The 9,439-nt window shown below is 38.7% G+C and overlaps 1 protein-coding gene across 1 annotated transcript; it reads left to right on the forward strand.

Moving 5' to 3' along the window:
• The first annotated feature begins 2,564 nt into the window (after positions 1-2,564).
• arsia (arylsulfatase family, member Ia) lies at positions 2,565-7,785 on the forward strand. Its single transcript, XM_052574974.1, has 2 exons — positions 2,565-2,949; positions 5,980-7,785. Exons 1-2 carry the CDS (start codon positions 2,666-2,668, stop codon positions 7,370-7,372), a joined length of 1,677 nt encoding a protein of 558 aa, XP_052430934.1. The 5' UTR covers positions 2,565-2,665; the 3' UTR covers positions 7,373-7,785.
• Positions 7,786-9,439: the final 1,654 nt, after the last annotated feature.

A 9,439-nucleotide genomic window follows, 5' to 3' on the forward strand; every position in this document is an offset into this window, starting at 1 on the left:
CTTGAAAATGAAAAGTGTGCCGTTTTCCTGGAAGTGGTAGATGATTAAATAGAGTTAGTGTTAGTATGAGGGGAAGGGTTTTTAATAACACTCTCCCAATGCCAAATTCAACATCTCCTCAGACTCTGCTGGCTTCTCTTCTAATTATTTCCTTTCATCTTCTCACTTTCTCTCAGTCCATAAAGGGAAAAATATGCATTAGATTTGGAGTTACAAAAGAGTATGTGTTTAACAAGGTGACAATAACAGTGGCTGCAGTACATTTACTCTTGCAAGATTATAAATGTATAATCTCAGTACATAAAATATGTAATACTTTTAAAAGCATATTTTCCTCTAGATTTACCTTTATTAATACTTTCTCCAGTTTATTGTAATAAACATGAAGTTGAATGTGTTTTATAGGTATAAAGGTAATAAAAAGAAGAGAAGAAGGAAGGAGAAGAAGGAAAAAAAAACACTCAATAAGCCACAACATGCCTGTAAAGAATAAAAAAAAAAAAGAATAAATTGATTGGATTTTTGCGTGTGATAATTTACTTTGGTTTGTTATGTCTACATTCCAGAACAATCACTGAGTCAACAAGACCAGGTGACTGTGACCAAAAGAATTTGTAGAAGCTGCCCATAAAGGCCAGATTTTTAAAATATCTACCTTTTTTAAATACCAGACAAAATATTTAGTAGATTTATGAGCAGTTGTTATATTAATAGAGCGATCTAAAAGCGCTTGTGTACATTTGTTCTGCAAAGTCAACATTAAAGATAGTAACAGCTTGGCAGCAACTCAGAATGCAGAGGTTTGAGTTAAAACGGACATCAGAGAAATTGAAGGTGGATTTGCTGTTGTTGTTGCTATTGGGGAAAGTAATGTTTACTCGCTCATGTAAGACATTTTCTCTGCCAAATATTTTAAGTAAGAGAGTAAACTTGAATCACTCTTATGAAGTATATTTCTTTGGCACTGCACTGTAATTGTTTTTGTTAACATTAAACTTCAGTTGAATTAAATTTCACTGAATGGGTGCCGTCAGAGTGAGAGTCCAAACAGCTGATAAAAACATCACAATAATCCACAAGTAATCCACACCATTCCATGATAACATTGATGATAACTATACATTTTTGGATGAACTATTCCTTTAATAGTGACTCATTCATGACCAGTCCTGTCAATTCAAGTGCAGATTCTTATTAACACTTTAGTTTGATCTCTATTTTCATCTTCAACATCCACAATCAAAAAGTATTTAATCCACAAATTTTCTCAATTGTTTGACTTTTTTGTATTAAGAACAAAATGCTAAAAATGTATGATTTGACACATGAGACTTGTTGATTTCCTCTCAAAATGACGTGATAGTTGGTCTGGAGCATTCTTGCATTTATTTTACGAAGAATGTTGACTTCATTGCACAATATGTTGGCACAAGTGCTAAATGGACACAGATGTGAGCAGAAACGTATGTTTCTCTTTCAGATCTTATCTGCGGAGTGTGTGTGGCTTCAGGTGATGTGCACACAGTGAATCCAGTGAGCACCAGCTCATATATAATAACAACGCTCAAAGTCCCAATAAAAGCGCTCTTGTGTGCACAAACGCTGTCTCTGTTCAAGCACGGTTTGTACCCCCGGTCCCCCTGAATACTCCTACAGCATGTTTTAATAGCAGGGATCCTTAGGGGCCTCAGCTTGTGTTTGGAGATTAATAAAAAACATTGCCCAAACGAATAAGAACAAATCTAAAGACGTTCTTCCATTTACTGAGCTAATAAACAGGTTGTAAAAATGATCGTACTTCCTACACATCTGTAGCCAGGTCATAATATGTCCATGATGATAAAGTGATCATATAAATCAACAGTTATGTGCATATGGCTCCAAAAACCACAGATGAAAGACATTGGTGTAATGCATTTACTTTACGGGTTATTGGTTTAAACAATGGCAAGACATCAGACACTCTGAGAGAAGACATCTTTCTTGAATACATCTCTTTGTTGCACTTAAAGGGCGGTGAAGACTCAGTCCTTGAAAGAAAATCCTTTTTTGGTTGAAATTGCAGTTTTTTTCTATTTTTCCTTTTTTTCATGTTTGTTACCATGATGGTACTTTGTGCATATTATTACATGTTAAATATATTTTGTCAGTAAATTAATTGGTATAATTATAATTAGTAAATTAGTATATTCACATTATAATATAGGCTGTTTCTATCCTATATTAAAGGCTGTAAAAAAATCTGTTAAACTTTAAAAATGTAATATTATCTATAAAGACGGTAATGTTCTGGTAAACAAAAAACGTCAATTAGCCTACAGGTTTTTATTATTATTATTATTATTTGTTTATTTTACAGTGTACTTAGAGAGCATAGTAGGGAGTCTGTGTGCATTTGTCAGTATGAATAGCAAAAATACCGTGATGTACTAACTAATCTCACTAGACATTGTTGGCCACTGTAGGCGCGTGCAGCAGGTTGGGCACGTGCACAGGGGAAAAAAAGCGCTCTATGAGGTAGGCGGCTCACTAGGTTTTTTTGAGACACAGCCAGACCCCTCACGGTGCGCACATACATCGCTCTGCAAACTTTACGCTCGTACCTGCAGTTTAGACGATCATTCATGATTTTTTTCCTCACGTGCAGTGGCTTGAACGCATTGCCATGACAGCAGCGGCTCTGACGGCGCTCTCCGTGATGAGTTTGCTCAGTCTGGGCTATCTGTCCCAAGACTGGACGAGTCCGAACCAGGTCGAGGAGCCGAGCCATCCGCGTCCGCACATTATCTTCATCATGACGGATGATCAGGGCTTCAACGACATCGGCTACCACAACAGAGACATCCACACCCCGACACTGGACAAGCTGGCTGCAGAGGGAGTGAAGCTGGAGAACTACTACATCCAGCCCATCTGCACTCCTTCACGCAGTCAGTTCATCACTGGCAGGTAACTCACTCACGCAATCACTCACTTCAGTCAGCTGTTTGCAACATGTACAGTATGTAGACGCTTACTTCTGCTACATGAATATGGAAATGAGTGGTAAATACGATAAAAGCACCATGGTCATCACAAGGTGCACCACAGTACAGTTTTGTAAGGGTTATATTGTTATAATAAAGCAATTAACAATGTCAGAAACACTAAAGGCAGGGGGCCAACTAGGGGTCCTCAAGATGACTTAATAATGTGATTTGTCTCGACCTGGAAAAATCATGTAAATTAATAAAATTTTATAACCCTGTGGCTACTTTATACACTTTATGAAAACAGTTTATGCCAAGCTCTAAAATATTTAATCAGAAACTGTATGTGAAAAAATTATTATACAGTAAAACAGGAACACACAGGAAAAGTCATGGGGCCTTCGAATATTGTTATGGACAATGTGGGGCGTTGGAGTGAAAATAATTGAGATACACTGATTTAATTAAACTAATTACTGATCATTTAAAGAAAAACAAAAGTAATTCTCAACAACAGTGTATTCAGTCAAATACATATACTTTATAATCGTTATTGGAAAACATTATGCATTATTGGAAGATTGACCATCACCATCATCAAATATATAATGTCCAGACTATTTACAGCACTGTTTGAACAAAGAATGTTTGTGGAAAATGATTTTTCTTTTCATTTTATCGTTCAGACCAATAGGCGTATAAGTTTGAGTGATTCTTGAACAAAACTCACTTGAATAAGTGTTTTTTTCTGTGACAAAAGTAACTGACAAAAGAGCAACATTTTTGGCAAATAAATATTTAACAGTAGAACAAAATAACTTATGTAATAAAGACAAATCAAATGTATTACAACACTTTTCACAATACACATAGTTTTAAAACATTTTTACAGAAAATGGTCATAAACTAATGTCCAAGTAATGATAAGTAAAGACAGGGCAAAATAAATCCATTTATTAGTACATTTCATACAGTTCAAAGTGCTTTACATAGAAATGTATAAAAAAATACTAATCATAAATATGTTTAAAGCTATAAAAAATACAGTAAAAAATAATAAATTAATTAAAATGAAAGTAAATGTACACTTTAAAAGAATATGAGCGACATAAAAAAAGCACAAGAGGATTAAAATAAACATGCACAAGTAAATAATTCAGTTATGTGCAGTTCTGATGTCTATATTGCTGTGCAAAGGCAAAAGACCGTAACTTTGATTTTTGTCGAAAATTAGTTATTGATATTTTTGGGACCTTTAAGACATCCTTTATCATGTGTATAAGTATCTTGAGTCAGTTTCGTTTTTTTTTTCAGAGAAAATAATGGGTCGTCTCAACCTTAACTTTGAAAAGCCCCAAGCCCCTTTCACACTACACGTCGGACCCGGCATATTGCCGGAACATTGCCGGGTCGCCTTCTGTGTGAAACCAACCACGTCCCGGGATTGATTCCCGTATTGAACCCGGGTCGGGGACCTAGTAACATTGCCGGGTTCAACCCGGGACGAGCGCTGTGTGAACAAAAGCCAGATCTAATGCTGTGTCAAAGTGATGACGTTATTGCGCGACTCTTTTACCGGCTGTTTTGAAGGAAGATCAACGTTTGCGTCGAAAAAATATGTTTTTCCGCGCTGACGCAGAGATCGTCTGCTTGCTTCAGTGAAAGTATAACGTGCCTAATGTTTTCGACTCATACATTACACGTCATGCCCTGATGTCACGTGTCGTTACGGGATCTTCACGGGTTGTGTGTGAAAGCACGCACATATCCCGGGTCATCACTGGCAGTGTGAAAGTGCAAAATCTATCGACCCGGGAACAATTGCCAGAACACTTTACCAATGTATTTGCCGGAATGGCAGTGTGAAAGGGGCTCCAGAGAAACCAAGGCAGAACACAGTATAACACCAGTTACTGCTCTTTAACTTTGTTTGGTACACTGACTTTGTTTAGCCGCGTGTCAATATGAAGTTACAGTGCCGGTTTGAAGTTATATGGTATCCTGATGTTGTTTTACTGTCCATCAAAAGTCTGCCGCAGTTAAATTATGGTGTAGACAAACAAATTAGATAGATCACGATCTACCAAACAGCTCCAAATAACAAAGCATTGTAAAGACTAGATACCTTGCCATCAATACGCACGCGTAAATAACCTTTAAAGATTTTTTTCCTTTCTGTTTGTGATACAGATTCACCAGTCTGTCACTTGTAGTTGGACGCGTGTGGACTCGAATGTCGTAGCTAGCATGATCAATCATAAAATCAGTAGCCTATAACAGTTCGCAGTTGAATCCATATCCTACCTTTTCCTGTAACCCAATAAAATCACTCCGTGGCGATGAACGTCATTGGAGATGTTTATTCCACAAGCGTTCTGAGCATTATTCCCACTTGTTGGCATTCACATCAAATCACAAGTCGTTCTTTTAGGTTAGGCTATTGCAAACAAGTCAATATAAAAGCAATTATGCTATGTCTAGCATTCTTTTACGTTATTGAGCATAGCAAATAAATTGGTATCCACGGTATTCACTCCTGTTTAACTTGTAGTAAGCTTGTTACGGTAAAAAACAACATCCTTAAAGCAGTCCCATTACTATATGCAATAGCCTATATGAGACAGCCCATGATCACTGGATTTTAAAACAATTTTGTAAATGGTGATCAGCAACCAAATATTGATAATATGGATGTTACTGCTTTTTGCCTTGGTGTGACTTATCATGCTTTGCAGACAATGCAATTGGCTTCCAAATTGGGGATGAAAATCACAATTTTTTTTTTGTAGATAATTTAATTACTTAAACATCTAATTGTTACATTTCCATTGTCCTACCTATAATGTCATTTTTCTCAGTTTCACACTCTAGCGGGTTAAGGTCTTTTACCTTTGTAGGGCAGAATAGCAATACAGTTTGTGAAATAAATCACTCAATCCATATCTGTGCTTGTGATGAGATGTGTTTGTGAGTTCTCATCCAGTTATTTTTCTTTCCCTTTTCGCTCTAGATATCAAATCCATACGGGTCTCCAGCACTCGATAATCCGCTCTCGGCAGCCCAGCTGTTTGCCCTTTGACCTCCGTACATTGCCACAGCAGCTGCAGGAGGCGGGATATGCCACTCATATGGTGGGCAAATGGCACCTGGGCTTCTACAAGCGCGACTGCCTACCGACCCGCCGCGGATTCCACACGTACTTCGGCTCTCTGACGGGCAGCGTGGATTATTACACCTACAAGTCTTGCGATGGCCCGGGAATTTGTGGGTACGACCTTCACGAGGGCGAGCGTGTGGCTTGGGGTCAGGGTGGGCGTTATTCCACCCAATTGTATGCGCAAAGAGTCCGAAAAATCCTCGCTGCCCACGATCCGTCATCCCAGCCTCTTTTCATTTTCCTCTCTTTCCAAGCCGTGCACACGCCATTGCAGTCGCCGAGGGAATACATCTATCCATATCGACAAATGGGAAATGTGTTTCGGCGGAAATACGCCGGAATGGTTTCGGTCGTAGATGAGGCGGTAAGGAACGTGACGTATGCGCTCCGAAAGTATGGCTACTATAAGAACAGCGTCATTATCTTTTCTACAGATAACGGCGGACAGCCACTCTTTGGCGGGAGCAATTGGCCTCTACGAGGAAGAAAGGGAACATATTGGGAAGGAGGCGTCCGTGGCATTGGATTCGTCCACAGTCCATTGTTGAGACGGAGGAAGAGAGTTAGCAAAGCTCTAGTTCACATCACCGACTGGTACCCAACGCTAGTGGGACTCGCAGGAGGAAATGTTTCCCGGATGGATGGGATTGATGGATATGATATGTGGGAAACCATTAGTAGTGGGAAGGAGTCTCCACGTTTGGAGATCCTACATAATATTGATCCGCTCTACAACGCCGCCAGGCACGGATCTTTAAAAAACGGATATGGGATCTGGAACACGGCCGTACAGGCAGCAGTTCGAGTCGGAGACTGGAAGCTCTTGACCGGAAATCCTGGATATGGAGACTGGATTCCACCTCAGATGCTGGGAAACTTTCCGGAATCTTGGTGGAGTTTGGAACGGCACACAGAAGCAAAGAAGTCCTTGTGGCTCTTTAATGTGGCTGATGATCCGTATGAGCGTTATGATCTCGCAGAGCGACGGCCAGATGTGGTCAAGCAGCTGCTGGCCCGGTTAGCGTTCTACAACCGGACTGCCGTTCCGGTACGCTACCCTGCAGAAGATCCCAGAGCCGATCCAAGACGCAACGGAGGGGCTTGGGGTCCTTGGGAAGGAGATGAAGAAAACTGGGAGGCGTTTTATCTTCGAAAGAGAAAAGTCAAGAAGCAAAAGCGGAAGTTCTGCAAAATGAAGTCCTTTTTTAGAAGACTTAACTTTAGAATGATGTCAAACAGAATTTGAACAAACACATCCTGCAAGAACTGACTATTACAGGTGCTGCTGATAGTTACACATTATTATTTTTGGGACTCTGATTATGAATTTGCCTTGTATGGCGAGTCCCATGATCACATTCACTGAAGCATGTGTTTCTGCTCACTGTTTCTGATCATCCACATCATTTCTTTGAGCAGATTTGGACCCCTGCGGTTTTCTGATAATGTGACCTTGAATCCCTGTGCAGTGAATGTTGAAAGAATTAATGAATGGATTTTGTTTCCTCTCTGATCTGGTGTACAGTGCTTGCACCTCATATTTATATAAAATATCAGCTGAAAGAATAAAATGAATCTGTTACGTTGTTTTGAGCATGAACATGACTGTTTATGTTTGTTTGCTACCTGATTTTACCTATTTTGGTTACAAAAACTCTGTGTTTTGCATAAATAAAATTTTGAAAAAACTTTTTCAAAAGACTCAAATTCTCTTGTACTGAGACTACTGTAGTTCCAGTGGATTGATTGCCCTCTAGTGGACACCTGAAATGTCTTTATTTAGACTACTGGACAAATGCATTTGCTAGGCTGTTATATATATATCTAGTATCTTGTTTTTTATTTTTATTTTTTTACATATGCAAAGCATATCGCTTGTTTACCTATAAAAAATACTGGTTAGGGGCCTTCTGGGACTGCACTATAGCTGCACACAGAGACTGTATAAAGGGCTGCTTGTTAAGTGTGTGTATTTCAGAGAAATGGGCCTCTCAGATGAGGGCGCCAGACTCTAAACTGAGAGACTTCTGATTCTTAACAGCTTGACTTCATTTTATCAAGTTGCTTACTGTACTAGTTTGTCTACTGACCATATAGAAATTCTTAAAAAATAGTGAAATACTTTAATAGTTACTTTAAAAAAAAATAGTTAAAATGTAACTTTATTCAAGCTGTAAATCTATTGCAGCATACAGTAGGTCATTATGTACATGTAAAACAATTAGGGAAAACTACTGTATAAAAGTGTCACTCTATGGCGTGGCAGGATTTTGAACAGCATCTATTTTTATAATATTTTCCCCCATATCATACAATATTTATATTTGTCACACAGTGTTAATTTAACATTAATGGGGAAGGAAGTGCATTCCACGTTTCTGTTTAATTTAGGGCCCCGTAAAATACATTTTATTTTCCCCTCCTCTTTTAGATTCCTCCCCTGTTATATAATAATATATAAAATATTTAACTATAGAAAATTATTCTAAGTGGACAGTGGGTGAACAGAGAGTGAATATTACTAAAGAATAGTCCCACGCAGACCTGAGAGATTTTATTTAGGACGTTATACCACAAACAGCCACCGGGTGCCATCAAAACTCCATTACATTTTTTAAATGCATTTTTCTTTTACAAATGTGTTAATATCTGTCAACCTTTCTGATGGTATGTATTTTGTCATGATTAAAAAAAAGTTTTGATTCCAAAACACCATAATACATTTTTTAATTTATTACAAATACTTGCTTGATCTGATTTTGACACAGTTAACCACCAGATCCTCCTGTCAACCCTACTGGCAAAGGGCATCTCAGGAACCGCATTCCAGAGGCTTGGAAACATGGCTTTCATACCACTGCTATGACTGATAACGCTACCTCTCATTCCATCCTTATGATCCGATGATAGCTGCTCGCATCTCAGCTTGTCTAACAGACATTTCTTGCTGGATGAAGGACCATCACCTTCAACTCAACCTTGCCAAGACAGAACTGCTTTTTGTTCCAGCAAACCCATCATTTCATTACAATTTCCCCATCCAGTTAGGCACATCAACCATAACTCCTTCAAAAACAGCCAGAAACCTTGAAGTTATAATTGATGATCAGCTGACTTACTCAGACCACATTGCTAAAACTGTCCAGTCCTGCATATTTGCCTTATTCAACATCGAGAAGATCAAGCCCTTTCTTTCTGAACATGCTTCACAACTCCTTGTTCAAGCTCTTGTTCTGTCCAGGCTGGACTATTGCAATGCTCTCTTGGCAGGTCTTTCAGGCAGTTATATCAAACCTTTACAATTAATCCAGAA

This window comes from Carassius gibelio, chromosome B14 (genome assembly GCF_023724105.1).
Source record: "Carassius gibelio isolate Cgi1373 ecotype wild population from Czech Republic chromosome B14, carGib1.2-hapl.c, whole genome shotgun sequence".
Classification (NCBI taxonomy): Eukaryota; Metazoa; Chordata; class Actinopteri; order Cypriniformes; family Cyprinidae; genus Carassius; species Carassius gibelio.

Bases quoted from the DNA above. Each gene is read 5' to 3' on its own strand.
- arsia (XM_052574974.1), top strand. From the start codon at position 2,666: ATGACAGCAGCGGCTCTGACGGCGCTCTCCGTGATGAGTTTGCTCAGT. The intron at 2,950-5,979 runs GTAACTCACTCA...TTTTCGCTCTAG, and splicing joins AGTCAGTTCATCACTGGCAG to ATATCAAATCCATACGGGTC.